Source organism: Poecilia reticulata, linkage group LG12 (genome assembly GCF_000633615.1).
Source record: "Poecilia reticulata strain Guanapo linkage group LG12, Guppy_female_1.0+MT, whole genome shotgun sequence".
Classification (NCBI taxonomy): Eukaryota; Metazoa; Chordata; class Actinopteri; order Cyprinodontiformes; family Poeciliidae; genus Poecilia; species Poecilia reticulata.
The window spans coordinates 3190624-3212358 of record NC_024342.1 but is presented as its reverse complement, the minus strand read 5'-3'; the positions used below and the strand labels follow the sequence as shown (position 1 = coordinate 3212358).

Sequence of the window (21735 nt, the reverse complement as noted above, 5' to 3'; positions counted from 1 at the left end):
GTGTGTGTGTGTGTGTGTGTGTGTGTGTGTGTGTGTGTGTGTGTGTGTGTGTGTGTGAGCTCAGAGGATGAGAGAGATCATCCGCGGAGGGTGAGAAAGGAATTTTGTGTCATCAGTTCATCTATTCTAGAGAAATATGGTAGTGATCAGTCATGGCTATAGCCTATATTTTAGGAAGATACTGCCTTATTGAGCAGTGAAATCTCAGACCTTTGAGCATTGACATTAGCTTCACATTTCTATTTTACATATTTGAAATAAAACTTATAATGTGTAACAAGTACATAGTAGATTTCGGAAAGGGTGTTGCAACTGGAGAAAATTCATTTTCACGTATCTACAATTTACATATATTTTCAAATAGAATTTGTATTTTGACTATTGTAAAATACAAAATGTAGTTGTAATGTGTGGAGATAAATTTTCACGATGGAATAGATTCCCATAATCTTCATCGTAGAGAGAATGAATGTAGGCAGCAAACTCAAGACTGCAGACAAATATACTTAAATGATAAAAGCAATGAAATTTGTGCTCTTCGGATGACAGTTTAAATACTTGAAATGATACAAAACAGCGTACATTTTTGATTTTGACTTATAGGACGTACACTAATCATGTCTGTCTGACTTTCTTTCTGGTGCATTTACATTTAAAGTTTTAGATTCATGTTTAATTTTTAAGTAAAATAACTCTAGTTTACTTTCAATTAAGATTATTTTACATAAGATTAATTTTATAAATCACATCTTTATAATCAGATGAGTGGTTTGATTATATACCACAACGATCTGCCACAGTAAGAAGTTATCGCCTACTGCGCAGCCGCAGCCCAGGTGACGAAGATGGTGCTCATCAAGGAATAGTGAGTCTGAAGTGTTTTTAAAAAGATATATTTTACCATCTTTAAACCGGATATTTCAATTTTTGTACCGACATATTAGCATGAACTAAAGACTTGTGACTCGTTTAAAGCCGTCGTTGTTGGTATTTAAGGGCACTTTAGCGTGAAAAGGCAGCTTTGAGCACGGTGGATCAGGACGTGGATAACGGGACACACCGGTCTTTTTTAGGCGTTGCTAGTGCAAGCTAGCGTTAGCCTCCAAGTTGTACCAGCGGAGGGAATAATTAGCTCCTTAATGGAAACGGCTTGCGCTAAAAGGCTGCCCTGGTTACCCACAACCACACTACAGGTTTAGTTGGATAACGACACCAAAAAAATAATAACACAAGCTTAATTACGCAGGGTCCAATGCTGGAAGCTCGTAGCCTGTTAGCAACGAGCCTTATGTTTAAATTGCCGTAATGTTAAGCTGTGGTCTCGTGAGTGACAGATTAAGGCTCCTTCTCTGACGGATTTACCATAAATGCTAGGTGGCACCGTTAGCTGCAGCAGCCGGGCTAGCTGCTAGCATGACAATTCCCTACACGCCTAACAGCTGAATTAAAGCTTAATGTCAAGGCGGAACTTCAACAAAAAATGTTGTCGGGTCATTTAGCCTCGCTCATACTGTATTTGCGCCCTTTCAGTTAGCTTTAGGGTCACTTTGCTGTTACTTTAACAGGCGTTAGCAGAGAGTTAGCCTTATGCCATGGGCGGCTAGGTTAACATGGTTACTGTACTGTAAAGACCCTGGGACTGTTGTATATTACTGCATCCTACTTGGTCATTGTCCTGTTTTTTTAGCAGTTGAATAAATTTTAGGCCGAAGCTTTACTTTGTGGCTAGCCCATACCTGCTATATACCTGTTGTTTTGAGCACAAACCAGATTTTGTCTGAACTCGTTGAGACTTCTCATCCAGATTGTCTGAATGTAAATCTTAAACTATGGAGGTATGGAGAAAATGTCAAACATCACCACTAATCTAGATGCTAAACACTGGAACGTACTGTAATAGTAAGTCAGACAGGCTTGACACAATGGCACTTGTTCTACTCTGCCACTGTCTGTAAATGTGTGTGCTTTAAGCTATTTTCCTTTTTTTAAACCCCACTCAGTTTATTCAATAGCACAATTCGCCAGTAACTTTTAAAAATGTGCTGGTTGCAGTTGGGAATGGGGCCAGTAAGAGTAGCAGTATTTACTCCAAAATTAGACATAAAAATGCGTAACAATAACTTTTTTGTACAACAGAAAAGCAACACATATTTATGCTACAGCATAAATGACACCATATTGAATATTACAGTTAAAGCCAGTTGTCTTCCCGTCTTAAGCTGTGATTTTTTTTTCATAGTTACGTTACACATCTGCTGTTAGATTGTCATTTCCAATGGTCAGTGAAGGTTTTACTCTCTACAATAAAAAAACATTAGGACATTAAATATTTATTTCCATTTATGTTATCTATCCACTTCCAAGTTTCCCATTCATGCATGGTCTCCTTACCTTGCACTCATGTTCATCTGCATAATTTAATCAAAAGTACAAACTCATACCATAGAAAAAATATATCTAATGTTATACGATCCCCCCGAATACATCAGTGAAACAAAAAACAAATAAAATTCACAAAGGACTGAGATTTAAAAATACATTTGGGGGAAAAAAAACTTTTCATAATTTCACATTATAAGGAAAACTGAGAAAAATCTTTCATGTGAAAACTAAAATGAACTTTTTTTTTTTAAACTTAATTCTGCCCACTATCTTTCCTCTATATGTAACGTCTGTCAGAGCAAACACACATTCTGCTTCAGATGCTTTTCAAAGCATATTTATCAATGAAACCACAGGCAGATGCGAGGCGTGATCAATAGATGATTTTCACAAGAGTTAAAAATGATTTTTGCTCTGTAGTGATTATGTTTAAAGACACATTGTTTATGCTAACATCAAAGCGGTTATAGCGTGTAGCTTTGCTACTATCTGCAGTGAAGATATGCAACTACAGCTAGTTCTTTATCAGGAGACCAGTCTAAAGTCTACACTAGGTGTGAATAGCAGACATGGCGTGCTGTCAGAAATGGTAACCTTTTTAGTAGGGAATTTTTATGAAGTTCTGACTCTCAAACTGATGTAAAACGAAGACATTTTGTGTGGTTTTTGTTTTAACTCATTTCTTATTTGTCTGGCTTTTTTATGTTTCTGATCTGGCTTTGATATATCATTGATCACATTAAAGACTTGAGTGTGTCCAGAAGGTAAAACAATAAAAGCTAACTGCTTGCTGTGAATCACTTCTCTAAGTTGAAACGCCTCAGTTGCCGTAAACTTGGTATATTTATCAAGAAACGTGTATTAAAAAAATGTAAATTCACAATTTGTGCGCAGTAGCTCAAGAAAGACTTGGCGTTGACTCTACGGGGACAGAAAAACAGCTAGAGATTTGTGGCTAGTTTCCAATTTCTTGATACTGATTTTAGTCAAGTCTGAAATCTCTTTAGGAATTATATATATGTAAAAAAACAACAAAAAAACCCCCATCCCTTTCTCTTGCTGTGAACAGCCCCCAGGGCCGTATATACAAGGAAGAGGGCATATGGGCTGGAGACAGTGTTGGTGTTCTGTCTACCGCAGGAAAGTTTTTCTACTGATACAAATGACATTAGTTGTCATATGCATGTCTTGATGCATGGTAGGTGTAAAACATCATTGCAGCAGTAGCTTCATTTTGTTCCCAAAAAAATTACTATAACATATAATTTTCAAACACTTTGTTTACGTTTATGCTAATGAAAATCCCAAACTATTGCTACAATCATCTGATACTGACTTGAGTTTTATATAAAGTACAATGCAAAACATTCATTCATTAAAAAAAATCTTTGTTTCCCCCCAAAAAAATTGGCGCCCTGGGCTACTGCCCTTGTGTGTTCTTGCTAATATCTGGCCCAGACTGTCAATATTCATGTTCTAATCAGAGGCAACGTCACATTATGTAAAAGCCAAAATGATATGAGTCGACATTTAAGCTGTGTTTAGCATCTTAACTAAGCGGTTAGCACCTTTAGCTTTGCTAGCTGTAAGTAGCTATGTCAAATCGAAACCAGCAGCTGACTCTAGCTAACTGAGATTTCCTGAAGGTTGAAAGGTTCAGCTGAATTCTAAATGCATCTTTAGTTTAAAAAAGTGCTCGGTCATGAAGTTTCTGACTCTTACTCACATTGACCAAAATCTAGCCAAGAAGCTAGCAGTACTTTTTTCAAATTATTTTGCACATGTAACACGTGCAAAATAAATTATGTTTTTGAAGCATGCTTCAAAAACATAATTCATATTCATGTTGTATAAAGGCATTTTTTAAAATCCATGTGGCATTCCTGACGCTTTCTCCTCATAGCGCTCCTGCATTTTGTGCCAAAGCACAAAGTCAGAACAGTGGGCTGAATTTGATGAATCCTTTGAGGCAGCAGAGCAGCTTGTCAAGGAGCCAAATTGGCAAGTGTGCAGTAGGTGGGAGGCACCGCACAACACTTTTACCACCACAAGGTTCTCGCTTCACAAATGCCATTCTTAAGTTGCGATATGTAAGCAGTAGACACGCCTTCAAAATCTTGCTGAGCAACTGAACGCCCCCCCCCCCCAAAAAATACACAAACAAAAAAAACCAATGACACCAGAACAGATCCTGCACCTTTAAAAAGAGGAGTTTTCTTACTTGAATTTAGCTTTAGATAGCTAGAAAATGTTCTCTGGCTGGAAAATAAAATTCAATGAAAAAGACTTTAGGAACAGAATCTTTTTAAAACGATACGTTTCATCAACTTATAACTAGACCTGTCATAATAGTAAATGCTGCTGGGCGTTAAATTGTCCTAGAAATTATTACGATAATGTTGTTTTGAGACAATTTTCAAGTAATTTGATTATGGCAAAGTACACCTCTCATCGATGGGGAGGGGGAGTGATTTCTGGAAGACATTCTAAATATTCTAAATGCATTTAGAGAACAACCAAACAAAACAAAAAATAATAAAATGCGTACTGAACTCTCTGCAATTAAAATTATCCTTAAAACAGGAGGCTGGTTGATACTGAAGACTTTTATCATCCAGTCTTTGGTAGAAGGAGAAAAACAATCATGTAAACAGAAATGATGCATCTTGTTTTAATTGATTTATTGCAACAGGCTCTCTTCTAACGCTCCTTTCCTGAGTTTTGTGATTTCTCATTGTTTTGGTTGTGTCTAACATCAGTTTTTCTACATCTTCCCTGTTTTCCCTCCCAGCCGTGTCGTGTTGCCAGTCTCTGTCGAAGAGGTGAGTGATATTGTCTTTTAATTTTCTTTTTTGTTTTGTTTTTTTGGTACCAAGTGCTTCATTTGAGTCAAAACATTTTGTCCAGAAACTTACAGCCTCTGGTGTCTTTTAGTGGAACTGTTGCTTCTCTGCTTAATCTTTACTTTTTGTTCTACTTCGTAAGGATTTGTGACATTTGCATTATCACTCTGCTTTGATTTTATTATTTTTTTCCCTACAGTATCAAGTAGGGCAACTGTACTCTGTGGCTGAGGCTAGCAAGAATGAGACGGGAGGAGGAGAAGGAATCGAAGTTCTGAAAAATGAACCGTATGAGAAGGAAGGGGAGAAGGGACAATATACACACAAAATATATCATCTAAAGAGGTGTGTCTTGTTTTTGTGTAATTGCTCTGTTAAGGGTTGAAAATCAGAAAAACTACCTATGGGTCTTGACAGATCATTAAGCACTAACTTCTTTTATTAGCTCTGAACAATTTAAATGTGTTGAGGAAAAGTTGTTAGGGTTTTATCAGTCCTCGGTTTGTCAGAGCTTTTTAACTCTTAAGGCCATGAAGGCACTAAAGAAGGAGTTTCATGTCTTTTTTTGCTTTTTTTAAATTATTTTTTATTCACCAGTTTGTGCGTACAAAATAAACAGAATTGTCAACCTAGAAAATGAGAACAAGCAACAACAAAAAAAGGTTTCAAGTTAAAATATCCTAACCTACATATGTTAAACATTTCCATTGATGTTGTGACACCACTTGGTTATGTTCTGTGTTTTTGTTTTTTCATTTGTACGGGTTTCATGTCTATGACTGAACCCATTCTGTGAGTTGGCAAATTCTATAGGCCAATATAAAATACCTAAAGTTGGTTTAAGATGCTTGTCATTAGGTGTGCAATTAATCTGAGTTTGTATTCAAGTTTCAACTCTCAATAATTATAAAAACCTTAAAAACAATAAACAAAAACATAATTATTAGAATAATTATTCGTGTTCTGTCTTAAGGCTCTCTGGAAAAAGCACTGGGAATTTTGGAATTTTCTCAATAAAATGGAATTTGCTATATAAACCCCCTGGCCCCCCACAGAATATTGCTGTGGTTTTTTTTTCATAAGTGGGTGATTAACAAGCTTTGGCTTTTTCTTTACTCTCACATTCCCGATGAAAAGACAGCGACTGACTGTTCTGCTCCTCACAGCCTTTTCAATACTAATTAAATGTATTAAGTGGAGCCCTGATCAGTTCTGCTGTCTCTCAGTAAGACGGTCCAGGCTTCCAGGTCCAGCCTGCCTGTTCTCCCTGTGCATTCAGGGGTTCCCTCCTGGTACTCCAGTTTCCTCCCACAGTCCAGAAACGTGACTACCTGGTGTTGCCCTGGAAACAAGTTCAGGGTGCATCCTGCCTCACCCAAAACATGGAAAATGGAGAAATACAAATAAAAACAAGATTAAGTTTGAAATAAAATGAAGAGATTTCCACAGGCCCTAGGGTTTTTGTTCATTAGTTTAGGTGCAATGCGTGCAGTGTTTTTGAAAACTCCTCTATTTATTCCAGTAAATGGTAATTTTCAACATTTACCAAAATAATTAGAATTTTCCATAATGCAGCTGCTCTATTTGACACTTACACAGCTCTGTTATCCTTTTTGCTGCACACTAACAGTACCTGGAATGTGTGAGAAGCGAGTCCCTTAAGATTCATGTTTAAACCTGCGTTTGTGTCTTTCTGTTGACTGGTGTGATTACTAATTGCATTTCCAGCATTCCTTAAATGTTCAGTCAGCCAAACATCTAGTCTGTCCTGTGTTTGTAAGGTTTTATGACAGATGTGTTCTGCAGGACTCTAATCTACAATTGGTGGCCAGAGCTTTCAGTTTTTTACAACAGAACCCAGGATGAGTTCAGCAACATGCCTGAATACTTTCAAAGCAGAAGCAGAAAACTAGTGCATGAACAGAAGGAGTAAAGCGTGGAAAATTACAACACACAGTTTATGTAGTTAAGTCTTAACAAGCCATGTCTAACACCAAACCTAATGATGTGCTGTGCAGCTGATCTTTACACAAACCTCTCAATGAGTGTCATGAACAGCTGCATAAATCAGTGAGTGGGAAAGAAATGTTCAGTTTAGTGAGGGAACAACCTTCACATCTACTTTAGATAAAATGTGAATAAATTCAGATTGAAATGCTGTTTTTTTTTTATTCAAGTCTTCCTGAAGAAATACAGCTCTGATCCGTGTTCCTCCTGCTTGGCTTAGTGATTAGATTTTAACACTAACGATTGCATTAGAAGCCCGTTGACAATAATAAAATAGACTAAAGGCTTTTACAAACTATCCACTATAATATTTATAATTTTACATGTCTTATTTGTGTAAAAATGTTCTTTGTGTCTCTCTGACTGCAGTAAAGTTCCTGGGTATGTGAAGATGATTGCACCAGAGGGAGCATTAGTTTTTCACGAAAAAGCTTGGAACGCTTACCCATACTGCCGCACTAGTAAGTTCACACTGAACAGAAACAAACTCACGGTTACGCTCCACCTTCATAGTGTAATAATAATAATGACAATGGTGTAGTAATGTACTTGTTTGTTTGCATATCCTAAAACTTTATTCTTTTTTTTTTTTACTAATGATATTTTTTATCTCTTCCTTCTTTCTGCCTTTCCCTCCTTGCTGTGCAGTTGTGACGGTGAGTTTACAATCTTAATAAAGATTTTATTCATTCTGATCACAATTTGTTGAATCTCATCTCTGAGGAAAATAGAATGTAGTTCTGATTACACTTTAGACTAGAAGAACCTTTTATTTTGTTTTGATAGAGTTGCTGTGAAAAGTTTCAGGTGAACGAGGGATGGTTTTTAATAAGTTAGATGACGTCACATTGAAATAGTATTTGTATCTCAATTTTATAACATTAAAACTATCCAACTTCAATTTATGTTGTTTGGATTTAAAATATTAGCGTGAAAGCTAATCATACATAATTATGAAGTGAAAGTTTATTTTATATATAATATATCATGAAAACTGGCATTAATTTCTACTGAGTTCACTTTACTCCAATGCTGCTAAATAAAGTACAGTTTTACCAATGACCTTTAGAAGTTGCCTAATTAATAGATATAATATATTAATAATAAATAATAGAGTAGAATAACTTAGGGACTAAAATAACAAAAAAGGTAAGTCTGTCTTATTTACATTAATCACACATGTTAAATTTTCTGGCAGCAGGACTGTGTTTCATATATTCTCTTATATGTAATTTTAAACAGAAACAAAACTTGAATGTACCTCAGTGTGGGATACACTTGTTATGCTTGGCTGTAATACAGCAGGATCCCCCAACTATCACCCGTATTTAAATTTTCCAGGTCTTAAATTTTATTTAAGGTGGCATTGAAAAGGTCTTGAAAAGTCTTAAATTTGACTTGCTGAAAGCAATCACAATAACCAGAATGCCATTTGTGTAAGCCATACTTAAAGTATGGCCAGTGAGGGTAGTGAAAGTATATTACTGGAGCTTAAAATAAACCATATATTCTATCAAATCCTTCCAAGTTTCAAAATTGCCAACTTTGCTGTTGTGATAATGGTTGTGATTTAATCCACTTTTCCTATTTCTGGAAGAGTTTATGTCAGAACATTCAGGAACAAGCAGCATCATAGAGGGTGAGGAGCAGAGCAGACAGATCAGGGAGACGGTGGTGAAGAATCAGGGTCGGGTTCTAAAACGAAATGCCAGGGTTTGAATACATCAAAGCTCTGTTCAATCCATGGCCTGAAAACCAAAAGATGTCAGCACAACAGCAGACCTACCAAAACTGTTGTTGGAGCAGCAGCATAACTAAAATAAATGATGTTGCATCTGTTTTATGTGTAGGAACTCTTAATCAAGCAGTTTGATTTACTTTTTTTTTTTTATATTTAGTGTCATTATTTCTACCTCTTGAAATGATCCATGTATAACCCCTATGAATGCAAATATTTGTTTCCATTGTTATTTAAAGTAACGATATCCAACTCCATTTTACAAGCGTTACTCATTGGCCAGCGTTCCAGTTCCCTGAAAGCTAACAACTGCTGCTGAGGTTTAAAATGGAGCAGAGCTGAGCGATGCAACATCACTACTGCACTTTCAGTCCAAAGTCTGCTTTCCTAATTGGATTAAACTGTGGGCTTTAAGTGTGTCCCTCACAACCCTCCATTCATTTTGTTTAGCTAACCCTCCGTGCTGAGATGAGCTCCGCTGGTCACCATGGGGCACGATCCGTCTGATTTTAGACTGACTCATTACGGGCCGACTGAATCTGTTTTCTGTTCTGCTGTCTCAGAATGAGTACATGAAAGACGACTTCATGATAAAGATCGAGACGTGGCACAAACCCGACAAGGGAACAATAGAAAACGTAAGTAAGGAAATAATCAGGATTGTGAATGTATAAACAGTGGATTGTACAGGTCCTTCTCAAAAAATTAGCATATTGTGATAAAGTTCATTATTTTCCATAATGTAATGATAAAAATTAAACTGTCATATATTTTAGATTCCTTGCACACCAACTGAAATATTTCATGTCTTTTATTGTTTTAATACTAATGATTTTGGCATACAGCTCATGAAAACCCAAAATCCCAGTCTCAAAAAATTAGCATATCATTAAAAGGTTCTCTGAAAGAACAATTAACCCAATCATCTGAATCAACAAAGTAACTCTAAACTCCTGCAAAAGATTCCTGAGGCTTTTAAAAACTCCCAGCCTGGTTCATTACTCAAAACCGCAATCATGGGTCAATGATGACCTTCTGCTGTCCAGAAGGTCATCATTGACACCCTCAAGCAAGAGGGTAAGATACAGAAAGAAATATCTGAACGAATAGGCTTTTCCCAGAGTGCTGTATCAAGGCACCTCAGTGGGAAGGGAAAAGTGTGGCAGAAAACGCTGCACAACGAGAAGAGGTGACCGGACCCTGAGGAAGATGGTGGAGAAGGACCAATTCCAGACCTTGGGGGACCTGCAGAAGCAGAGGACTGAGTCTGGAGTAGAAACATCCAGAGCCACCGTGCACAGGCATGTGCAGGAAATGGGCTACAGGTGCTGCATTCCCCAGGTCAAAGGTCAAGCCACTTTTGAACCAGAAGCAGCAGCAGAAGCGCCTGACCTGGGCTACAGAGAAGCAGCACTGGACTGTTGCTCAGTGGTCCAAAGTACTTTTTTTGGATGAAAGCAAATTTTGCATGTCATTCAGAAATCAAGGTGCCAGAGTCTGGAGGAAGACTGGGGAGAAGGAAATGCCAAAAGGCCAGAAGTCCAGTGTTAAGTACCAACAGTCAGTGATGGTCTGGGGAGCCATGTCAGCTGCTGGTGTTGGTCCACTGTGTTTTATCAAGGGCAGGTCAATGCAGCAGCTATCAGGAGGTTTTGGAGCACTTCATGCTTCCATCTGCTGAAAAGCTTTATGGAGATGAAGATTTCATTTTTCAGCACAAGCTGGCACCTGCTCACAGTGCCAAAACCACTGGTATTACTGACCATGGTGTTACTGTGCTCAATTGACCTGCCAACTCTCCTGACCTGAACCCCATAGAGAATCTGTGGGATATTGTGAAGAGAAAGTTGAGAGACCAAGACCCAAAACTCTGGATGAGCTTAAGGCTATCGAAGCATCATGGCCTCCATAACACCTCAGCARAGCCACAGGCTGATTGCCTCCATGCCAGGCCGCATTGAAGGCTGCCAAAGGATTCCTGACCAACTATTGAGTGCATAACTGAACATAATTATTTGAAGGTKGACTTTTTTGGTATTAAAACACTTTTCTTTTATTGGTCGGATAAAATATGCACATATTTTGAGACAGGGATTTTGGGTTTTCATGAGCTGTATGCCAAAATCATCAGTATTAAAACAATAAAAGACCTGAAATATTTCAGTTTGTGTGCAATGAATCTAAAATATGACAGTTTAATTTTTATCATTACATTATGGAAAATAATGAACTTCATCACAATATGCAAATTTTTTGAGAAGGACCTGTATATTTCTCCATAATGCGGCATCAAGTCATGCTGCCATGAAACTTCTAGTGTCTTCTTGTTTCAAGAGTCTTGGTCCGTTTTTAAACACACTGTGTAGAAACTCATCCCAATGGTTAAAATATAAAGTAATATTTTCATTCATTTGCATCCAGACAACCTTTGCAGCACCATTTGTGTCAACAAGAATTAGCTTTACCTTTACAAGAGATTGAAATTCCCAGTCAAATGAAATACACTTTTTACAATACACTTGTATGGAGCCCCAGGGGTGTTATTTTGTTTTTCTAACTTTAGGCCTAAAGCAACCCTTAAAAATCTAATATGTGGGGTGCTGTGGTGACGCAGGAGTTAAGCATGGCCCACATGGAGAGGCCCTAACCTTCAACACAGCCGTTGCAGGTTCCTTTCCCACTGCCTCTGTCTCATTACGCACTTTTTTGTCTGAGAACCTTCAAATAAAGCCCACCAGAACCCAAAGAAACCTTCAAAAAATGAGCCATGCACCAACACAATTTTACTGTAACTGAAGAACTTCATAATTAAAGATGACTCTGATAATCCAATGTACACAACTTCTCTGAAATTTGTAAATGCTTCTTTAATTGGTAATGCTTTGTAAAGGTCAAGTTACAGCATAATTACTTTTTTTTTTTTTTTTGCTTTTCCTTCTTTTCCTTCAAGAAACACACATTGCAGAGTTTATTATTGTTTTTAAAATTATTTTTACTCATTTTATATTCTTTAATCTTTTATAGCTAAATCATAATTCTTTTGATTACAATTCCTTCACATAATGTATAATCATTACATTTCTTCAGCACGTAATAATTCTTTGTGAGATGAACTGACAGAAGCAGACCATGTTAAACATATTTCATACTTCCAGGTCTATCATTTTTAAGCCTTGGCATAGGGAACGATCTCGTCTATTCCTGATATCCTAGTTGCATTTTGATGAAGTAGTTGTTTTTGTTTTAGGTGCACGACCTGGATGAGGAGACGTGGAGGACCGTAGACGTAGTGCACATAGATATTGCAAACAAAGAAGACGTGGCCCCTGGGGTGAGTCGGACCGCTTCTGATTCGTCAGGGTTCAGTTAAACCTCTGAAGTTAAAAAAAAGGAAGACATTTATTGGTTTAAATTTGAAGAATATTTCAATTGACCAACTTCTGATTGGTTTGTTAGCCTAATTCAAGGTGAAGAGCTTATTTGGGTTCATGTTGGGTGTTTTGGATTGAGAAAAGAAATGCATGATTTTATACCAAAGTTCTGGATTAAGAAGAATAGTAACTGGAAAACTCTTCAAATGACAGTAGAAATGTTTAAAGTTTCTTTTGGAACAACAAAACAATTTAACAAGGTTACTGCTTGGTGAAACACTGAGCTTTACTTTTGGTCTAATTAATGATCGATCCAGTCACTTAGGGAAAATGTTACTCAAGGCTTGATTGGATATTCAAGATCCAATCACAAACTGTCAGCCTGTGCAGGTTGGACACAAAACAACAGTCTATCCAATAGCACGAAAAAGCAACTGCACAATTTAATAACTTATCTCTTCATTCTGCTTAGATTTTAATACATGATTTCACTAAAAAGGAATTCATTTAATTCCTGTCAGAGTTTAAGTTTTTAATATCTATCAATTAAGTTATTCTGCTTATTATTATGTTGTTGCCAGAGCGTAAAGCACTTTAAATGGAGTAATAGGTTTGTGAATGTACATTTTTAAAACTTGCCTAATATCAAATCTGGTGTACTTCACCACATCAAGCAGAGCTGTTGTGCACAACAATTGCATGCAATCATATTTTAATATGTAAACACCATACTTATTGATCTCTGGGGGGAGATAGTTGATATGAAGTTAAAATTTGATCAAGATCTGGGTTTTCTTTTTTTTTTTTTTTTAGAGGAAAACATTTTCTTGAGTGTTATCTATTGTCTTTTGGTAGTGCGAGAAAAGAACTTGGTCTTTCGCACAGTGAACTACTTTTATACAAAACCTCGGAGGCAGCTTTGTTCACCTGGTAACGTATAACAACCTCCCCCTATTATGCTCTGCCTTAAACACCAATTCATAACGTTTTGTTCCTCTAAAATTAGCCAACAGAATAATAAGTAGTTTTGTTGCACTAAGCAGAGAGAAAAGTTCCCCGTTTGAAATCAATCAAGTCAATCAATCAAATTTTATTTGTATAGCACATTTCAGCAGCAAGGCATTTCAAAGTGCTTTACATAATTAAAATGGAAACAGCATGTGATATTGAATAAACAGTGAGAAAGAGAGATTTTAAAAAAAAGATAACATTAAAACCCGCACCCCTTTTAGGACTTCAGTTAAACGTCGTTTAACTGGGACTCTAACCCTCTGGGACTTTAGTCAAAAACACCGTTTGACAAGGACTCCAACCTCTAGATTTTTAGTTGAATTCAGCCAACTGGGACTCTAAACCCGGTAGAACTTTAGTTAAACGTTGTTTAACTGCAATGTTTTCCGGGGGGCTTTAAATCATTAAAACGTAAACGGTGAGAAAGAGAAATAAAAAGAAATTAAAGAAATGAAAGGCCTTATTCTGATTGATTATTGCTGAACAGTGGTTGTTTAAAATCAAGCGGGGTTTGATAAAACACATTTCACTGCAAATGCGTCTCTCCTGACCCTGCCTTTCTTATTGGTTCTTATACAGTAATGACTTAAGTGGATCAGCTTGTTGGACGCAGCTAAACTTAAATGTCCATCTGTTCCCAGTATTCACCTACTTTTTACAGCAGAGCTGACAGATTAAAGCAGAACCACGACCTTGGATGGGGTTGGAGTAAAAAAATGAAATGGAGATTCATACATTTTCAAATTTCACTGGGCTTGTCAAACTTCATACTAATTGGGGAATAATTAGATGGTCTGACTGCTCTTGACTTTTCTTTGCTTTATTTACTCTGTGGACAGGATTCTCTTCCCGGAAAGGTCAACCTTTTAAAGCTGCAGTGACACACAAACCATTTCCTTTCTTCATCACAATGCTTTGCTTTCACAAGCTGTCGTCCATAAAACAAAAAAAACAGTCTGTGTTTTCTGCCTGCTTTTTTAATTTGTCTGCAGCAGGAATTTGAACATTTTAGTTCTTTTTCTTTCAGGACTACAAGCCAGAAGAAGACCCCGGCCTTTTCCACTCCCCCAAGACGGGCAGAGGACCTCTGGGTTCTGACTGGAAGGTACCTGCCATGAACAACAAGCCCCATCGTGCTTGTTCATGGCCTGGTGACAGCTGTTATTGATCACCTCTGTTTTCCACTGATGTGTCCCTCCAGAATGAGCTGAAGCCAGATTGTCCTTACATGTGTGCTTATAAACTGGTCACTGTCAAGTTCAGATGGTGGGGTCTGCAGACCAAAGTGGAAAACTTCATCCATAGGGTACCGTACACTGCTCTTTATCACACATGTTCAAGACTTCTTTATGTTTCAGGCTACCCCTAGTTCACACGGTGAGATTTTCCTACCGCTTTCCCCCTTCAGAATTTCTTAAGGGTGCCCAGATTATCAGGACGGCTCTAAAGGGATATTCCTGCCTTATGTGGTGGTTAAAGAGAGACCTGGTCTGCTCAGAAAGATGTCAGTACCGCTCCGATTTGAGGGTGTTTTTACATCCTATAGCCCGGTAGACTCACTTCAATTTGGGACCAAAATTGCTACATTTGTTGCATTTTCATCTGCTGTGGTTCTCTTTCGCAATGCTCTGTGTCAAACCCTTTGGAAAACCTGTTCCCCTCCTCGCCTATGGTGGCACTGCATCAAGAAACACTGAAGGAAATTACACGAAAACCTCTGAAGAAGAAAGGAGCTCAACTTCCCTCTTCACAAAATGCAAACAAAAATGGAGTGGCGTCTGATTTCAGCAGCTGTAGAATATTTTTAATCTTTGGTAAAAGACCACAAACTATTTCTCTCACTAGCGCTAGAATTGTGTGTTTGTTTTGGTTGTATTTACCCAGAATGCCCTGCACTGTAGTCCACTTCCTGCTTTTGGAGTTCCGTTTCTAGAAATAAATATTGTCCACAAACTATCACCGTTGTTTCTTCCCAGTCGGCCATGTTTGTTTACTCCAAAGTCACATTTGAGCTCGAGAGGTTTTGCAAGATTTCCTGTCGGACAGCTGAATGTCGGTGAATGAAATCAGTTTATGGTGTGGTGTGTTGCTGGATGCCACACATCGTCGTGTGTGGGGGATCTCTCAGGTTTGGGAAATCGGCCGATACTTTCAAAATCTTGCCGTGTGAACCAGGCATTAGGTGAGCAACATGATTTAATTTTGGAACTGAGGAAAAAATGGTGAAAGCCACAGTTTTTATTAATTATGTTTTTGTAAAAACCTTTCAACTCATTTACATTTCATCCTACAATTTTGTTCCACGTTTAAAAAAAAAAAAAAAAGTGGAAATATTACAGTATGAATACTTTTACAAGTATTTTAAAAAAATGTTTTCTGGAACAACAGTCCACTTGCTTTATAGATGCCCATAAAGAGGAACTGTCATTTAAATCATGTTTGTCCTGTCTTTTTTTTTTCTTTCTTTCTCCACAGCAAGAAAAGCGAATTTTCACCAACTTCCACCGTCAGCTGTTCTGCTGGATTGACAAATGGGTTGGTTTGACTATGGAGGACATCCGGCGGATGGAGGAGGAGACCCAGAAAGAGCTAGAGGAGGTAATTCATTCAGACCTGAACTAGAACACGCTGCCCTCTTTCTCTGATGAGTCAGAGCAACTTAAGCAGACGTCCAGTTTGTTTTTCTCCCCCGGATTTCTAGACTTCTGTTGTAATTTCAGCAGCCTGCAGGAGACAACACTTCACAGTGAGCGTTCCTAACTTAACCTGCGTTTACTCCCTAATCAGATGCGTCAGAAAGGTGACGTGCGAGGCACCACGGCAACAGACGAGTAGAGGCGCTGCGCTGTAGGTCAGACACTAGAGGCAGGCTGAGTAAGTTTGTGACCAGGAGAGGTGGCAGTGTTGCATGGACCGACCTCCCTCCTCCTCCTCACTCCGTCACCCAGCCCACCTGTTTCACTTTTTGTCCGACCAGACGTTTGTGCTTCGTTTTACCTCTGACATCGCTCTGCTTTTCACTAATAAACCCTGTTTTTCTACCATGGACCCACCAGTTTGTGTTAACCCGGCCTGAAAATTACATTTTAACAGAGCAGTTATTTCCATAAAAAATTGAGAATGAACTGAAAAATCTTTGCTGAAGATCTGTCTAAAAGATCCAAAGAATTTTTCCTTGAAAGATGTTTTTAAAGCTTTAGATTTGGACATTGTAAAGTATCGTATTTAAATCATTCATTTAACAGAAAAGCTGACTTTTAGGTTCAGATTTTTCAGATATTGATCTTTAAAAGTGGTGGATGCAGAACTATTTTGCATCTACAAACATGTTAGCATCAGGTTGAGCTGTTTTGCAGGAAACCTCTGATGTATAATTGGTTATCGTTACTGAGAGATCCATATATGAAGAACAGGGTCGTGTTCTGCATGTCTTTCAGTGTTTTAGTGTCTGCAGTTTGTTCACATCTTTCTCACTTCCATTCTAATATTTTCTTCCAGCTCAAAGTTTTGTCCCATCTTGTTTTCCTCTGATCTTGTTTTTGTTTTCTTCCTGATGTTTTTTAATTAGTGGATTTAGGCATGGGCCAGTTGGACATTCACAAAGTATGATAACTTTGAGTGTTAATATTTTAAATGTGTATTATCTGTAATGATTTTTTTTTACCTTTTATTTTGATACAAAATCTTAAGCTATAAAGTAGAATAAATTGCTCCTGAATTTAGTATTAGTGTTTAAATGGAAGCAGGTTGCCATGGAAAATGGAACTAATCATCTGCCTCCACCAATCAGAAATAACTTTAGCTTTGTGGTGAATTTAGTGGTATTGGAAAATGGCTATCAGCCAAAGTTTTTGAGTACAAAAAAAAGTCATTTTTAAAATCCAACATCACCAAAAAATTTTTTTTCTTTTTCTAACCTACTCAACAATAAACTAAGCATAAATTTCTTAAATTAAACAGCTTTTTTTTTTTTTTTTGAACGGGATTGTAGATCCAACGCTTCAAATATTTCCAGCAGTGGCTCTTTGAGACTTTCATAATGGCTAATTAAAAGTTTAATTAAAAAAAACTGCTTCTAAATATAGATATATGCATGTTTTAATTGTTTTTCCCACTTTTTTCATGGAATAATTCGACTGAACCATTTCAACAGAATGATGCAAAAAGTCCCAGTTATTTTCTGATTTCTCATTCGGTTGATATCAACATCCAGTAGAAGAAAACGTATCCATCCCGAAGTTTGAATTTGTTTTAAAATCTAAAAATGGAAATGATGTTTTTTTTTTAAATAGCAAATTTCTTATAGTAAATATCAACCGAAAATTATACATTTTATTTAACATTCAGTGAGTTTTATTTAGATGGACTAAGGGCAAAATGTCAATTTTATTTGTAACGGTTTCAGACACCTGGTCTTAATTAACACTAATTGGTAGCCTTTTTTAGCTAGCTGACCGACAGTGTGCAGCAATAGATTGGGGAGGGGCAGTGAAAGCTTTTTCAACAGCTTTAACAGTATTATGGGAAAACACCAGTGGTTTTCCATTCCTCCACACTGGTAGCTGGCCCATGCCTAACAGGAATGAAGCTAACCTGAATTTGCTTCCTTCAGTGGACTGCATGAGCGTCGCCGCTAACAAAACATGCGCATTGACTTTTAAGTGTGCACACATCCAGCTAGTCGGCTCTCGTTAACCCGCAGAAATGCCGTTTTTTCTCTCCTCTCTCTCTCCCGCACCTCCAGCTGCGTAAAATAGGTCCGATTCGAGGCACCAGTGCTGCTCATGAGCAGTGAGGCAAATCAACCAAACCCTGTCATGATGATGTCATCAGAGACGCGCCCACCCCGCTGAGAAAGTGGCCCCCTGACTTCGCCTCTTCTCGTCCTGTGTCACATATTGGGGGGGTTTGATGCGATTGGTTAACAGTACTGTACAGATCCCATCCCTGTCACAAGCCTCTTGTTCACTCAGTTAACACACACACACACACACACAAAAGCATATAAGAAAATGTAAGAAAAAAAAAAGTTTTTGCATACATGTATAAAAAAAAAAAAAAATTTGCACAGAACATAAAATTGCCTGATATGTAATTGTTAGTTGATTCTAATGGGCTTTGTTTTTATTCAGGTCTGTAAACCATGACTCCAGAAGCCAAGCCTTTCAAATTAGAATGTTGTTTTCTAGGTTCACAGGTCCGCACCACAAATTCAGTTTATTTAAGCAGGTGTCGGACCGCTTACCCTGTCTTGTAATATAACTGTTTCTATTTTACTTCTCCCTCACTACTGTCCATTTGTTTCGTTTTGTCCTGAAAGCTCGTTTGTTTTCCGCTCCTGCTTCATCCTGCTGTCCCGTCTGTCTGACAGTTTGCTGGGAATACTTTCTCCCACTGTTTGGAAATCTGAGGTGGTTTTGATATCAAACATTTAATTTTCCTCCGCATTCAAACACAACATGTTTTTTGTCAAACAGTGGAATCTGTATTTTTAAATTTTTTTTACCCATTGCTGCATGTAGTAGCTGCAGTGCAGCTTCTCTCAGTTCTACTGAGTTCAGAGTGCAAGGGAGCACCTTCTACTTGTGTCAGCGTGAACGTTTGTGTGCTTGTCAGTGTTTCTAACTGCCTTCACTCTTAAAGGACTGTCTGGTTTTTTTTTGGGGAGTGGGATTGAGATGGATAGCTTCAAATCCAGGTTAAACCAGCCTTCTGAACTTTGCCTCATGCTGTCGCTGCATGGCCTTCTCTCCTACGGCTAGGGCTTTAACCGGACGGCTCGCACAGCCTCCACAACGAAACAAAGCAAAACTAAAGTGTGAGTGTGCATGAATCGGGTTAGGGTTTGTTTTTTTGGGGGGTTTTTTCCAAATAAATATATGTATGATTATGTATCCAAAACCAGAAATTTCTCAACTGTCAGAAATGGGTCCAGGCAGATCCGCATGTTTGTTGGGGATTTTTTTTTTTTTTAATTTCCTCTCCATTTGCGTTTATGTTTCTAGGAAATGAGCCTAAAAAATGTTTTTATTCTGATTTAGGCTAAGTTTGGATATGGCTTTAGATTTTGAAGCGATCCTGTTCGCTTTTTTGGCTACGTTACGTGAGATTTTCACATCTGCAGGTTGTGGTTTAGATGTTATTTTTTTGTTTTTGTTTTTTTAGTATTTTTATTATTATTTTGAGCTTGGGGTAAAATGTAGTTAGTGTTGTGGCTTTAAGGCTGACGATCTGGTCTGTGTCTCTAAAATTGAGTTTTGTCACAAAGTTACATGGAAGCTCGACTGTAAGCGTATTCTTTATGAAATCCAATAAAGTGGACAAACTGTAGATATGAGCGCCACTGAGCTATTAGCATTGTCAGATTTATTCATTTACAATATCGCTCTGATTTCTTAACAACAGGTAATATCAGCCCGGTGTGTAAAGTGGAGCCGACCATACCTCATCCATGCTTATGAATGTGTAGCTCTACATGCATAAGAGGGACAGATGTCGATATCACCAGTACATGAGGACAAAGGGTTTGACTAAAGTTTGATTTGCATGTTCGGTTTTAATTAAAAAAAAAAAAAAAATTTAAACACTTTATTTTCGCCAACTTTTTTTTCCGAGTTTCTCGAAGCGCATCAGACGAGGTGGACAGTTAAGGGGGCGGACTTCCCCTCACAATCAGACTCTCCCCAGCTGGACCTCTGATTTACGAGTCGAGGAGTGAAAAGCCCGGGAGTCTGGTCATGATGGGAGCGGAACCAGCGGAGTTATCCCAGCCAACGGATACTGTAAGGAGGAAAGGGCTTGGAGCATATATGGGAAAAAAGAGAGAGATGGAGTCCAAAAATACTGTTTTCTTATTGTAATCATGAATAAGCACTTGCAAAATCTACTGTTTTTTTTATGTTTTCTTTTTTTGTTGTTTTTTGAAAGACAAAGATTCACAATGTATTAAATTTTCTCTTTCTGATAAGGCAAACATTCAGGGGAATTAGTAGTGAATGTAAAACAATTAGTACCTTTTTCCTCGTTCATAGCTTTCAGGCTGTGACAGAAGGTCTAGACAATGGAGCATAACAGAATATCTAATAAATTTGAACAAATAAAAGGAGCAGTGTTTGATTTGTTTCTCCTTCATGAGATGATTGTTTTATTAGAAGTGCTTTGTCATTTTCTTATAAACTAAATTGCACATCACACTTGCAATTTTCATTTACTGAAAAAAGTTAAAAATGTATTTTACTTCCACATCATAGTAGTGCATAGTAAACATTGAAGTTTATATTTTTATCAAAAATATTAAAGTGTCTGAGTACTTTTACACTTTAGCCAATGCTCCTTAGCGTGGTGTTCAGGAGTGCAGACAGTTGGATGGGTTTGTTCCGTCAGATCGTCGGTTCTCAGAACCACATCCACACAAAAAACTTGTAAAAGCACATGTGTGCGTGAGACCAGGCCGAACTGCGCACTTTAAAAAGCTTGTGGAATACAAATAACCCCAACTACATTTAAGATTTGGCCGTAAGACCAATTCTTGAATGTAATCATTTATTAATACATGATTATTCATGTTTCAATACATGGATAATCAATGTAATATACTTACTGAAATATATTTTTACACTTATGATTAATATGAATCTGTAGCTTAGCAAAGGATATAGTAATGATCTAGTAACTCCATTTCATAGCCCATGTCATAAATAATTGACGGGTGGCCGTATGGTTTAATTTCAGCAGGGAGAGTTCTGAGGTAAAGCCACTTTCGGCCATGAAAAATTCAAAGTTCTGTAACATTTTCCAAGAAAGGTCAAGCTTGACCCCCCAAGATATTTGGCCAAATATTCTGTAGACTGACATAAAAACTTACATCTCAGTACCTTTTTTGCACTCGTGTACAAAAAGAATGACAGTACATGTAACCATCACACCACACAGTTTAATTGTGTTTGCTGCTTCAAGATCTTGGCAAGAAAAATGTTTGCCCATCAGTTCATGACTTTTAAGCTCAAGTGCACATGAATTATTTATTGATCTCAAGCAACTCAACAGGTTCACCTCTAAATATTTTATTAAATAAAAAAATGTAAAGAAACACTTTAAGATGCTGTGATGTGATCTCAAAAAGGTCATTCGTTGAGGAATTCTACTGAATTAAGACATTCTAACATACACATATCTATTTTAAAAACCTTTGACAGAAATGTTTTTTTATTTTTAAAGATTGTTACTTAATGGAGTCATATTTTTCACCTGTTGCTCAATTTTTGTCAACAGATTTGACTCAAGAGTACTTTGGTTGTCATAGTAATTCAGTCTTGGTGATGTACATCTCGTGACGCAAAGACATCTTTGAAGGAAAATTAAATTTTCCAATTTCTCACAATAT

The 21735-nt window shown here is 37.5% G+C and overlaps 1 protein-coding gene across 2 annotated transcripts; it reads left to right on the top strand.

The window, feature by feature from the left end:
• Window positions 1-784: 784 nt before the first annotated feature.
• pitpnb (phosphatidylinositol transfer protein, beta) lies at window positions 785-20468 on the top strand. 2 transcript variants are annotated; one of them, XM_008423304.2, is made up of 12 exons: window positions 785-865; window positions 5174-5204; window positions 5425-5570; window positions 7602-7693; window positions 7881-7888; window positions 9534-9608; window positions 12218-12301; window positions 14380-14457; window positions 14554-14658; window positions 15828-15950; window positions 16140-16226; window positions 18097-20468. In XM_008423304.2, exons 1-11 carry the CDS (start codon window positions 846-848, stop codon window positions 16185-16187), a joined length of 810 nt encoding a protein of 269 aa, XP_008421526.1. In that variant the 5' UTR covers window positions 785-845; the 3' UTR covers window positions 16188-16226; window positions 18097-20468. The 2 variants fall into 2 exon arrangements, with proteins under 2 accessions (XP_008421526.1, XP_008421525.1); XM_008423303.2 differs by lacking the exon at window positions 16140-16226.
• The last annotated feature ends 1267 nt before the right edge of the window (window positions 20469-21735 follow it).

Excerpts from the sequence above, each read along its gene's own strand:
- pitpnb (XM_008423303.2), top strand. The coding sequence starts at position 846 with ATGGTGCTCATCAAGGAATA. Across the intron at positions 9,609-12,217 it reads ACAAGGGAACAATAGAAAAC|GTGCACGACCTGGATGAGGA; the intron begins GTAAGTAAGGAA and ends TTTTTGTTTTAG. Across the intron at positions 15,951-18,096 it reads CCCAGAAAGAGCTAGAGGAG|CTGCGTAAAATAGGTCCGAT; the intron begins GTAATTCATTCA and ends CCGCACCTCCAG.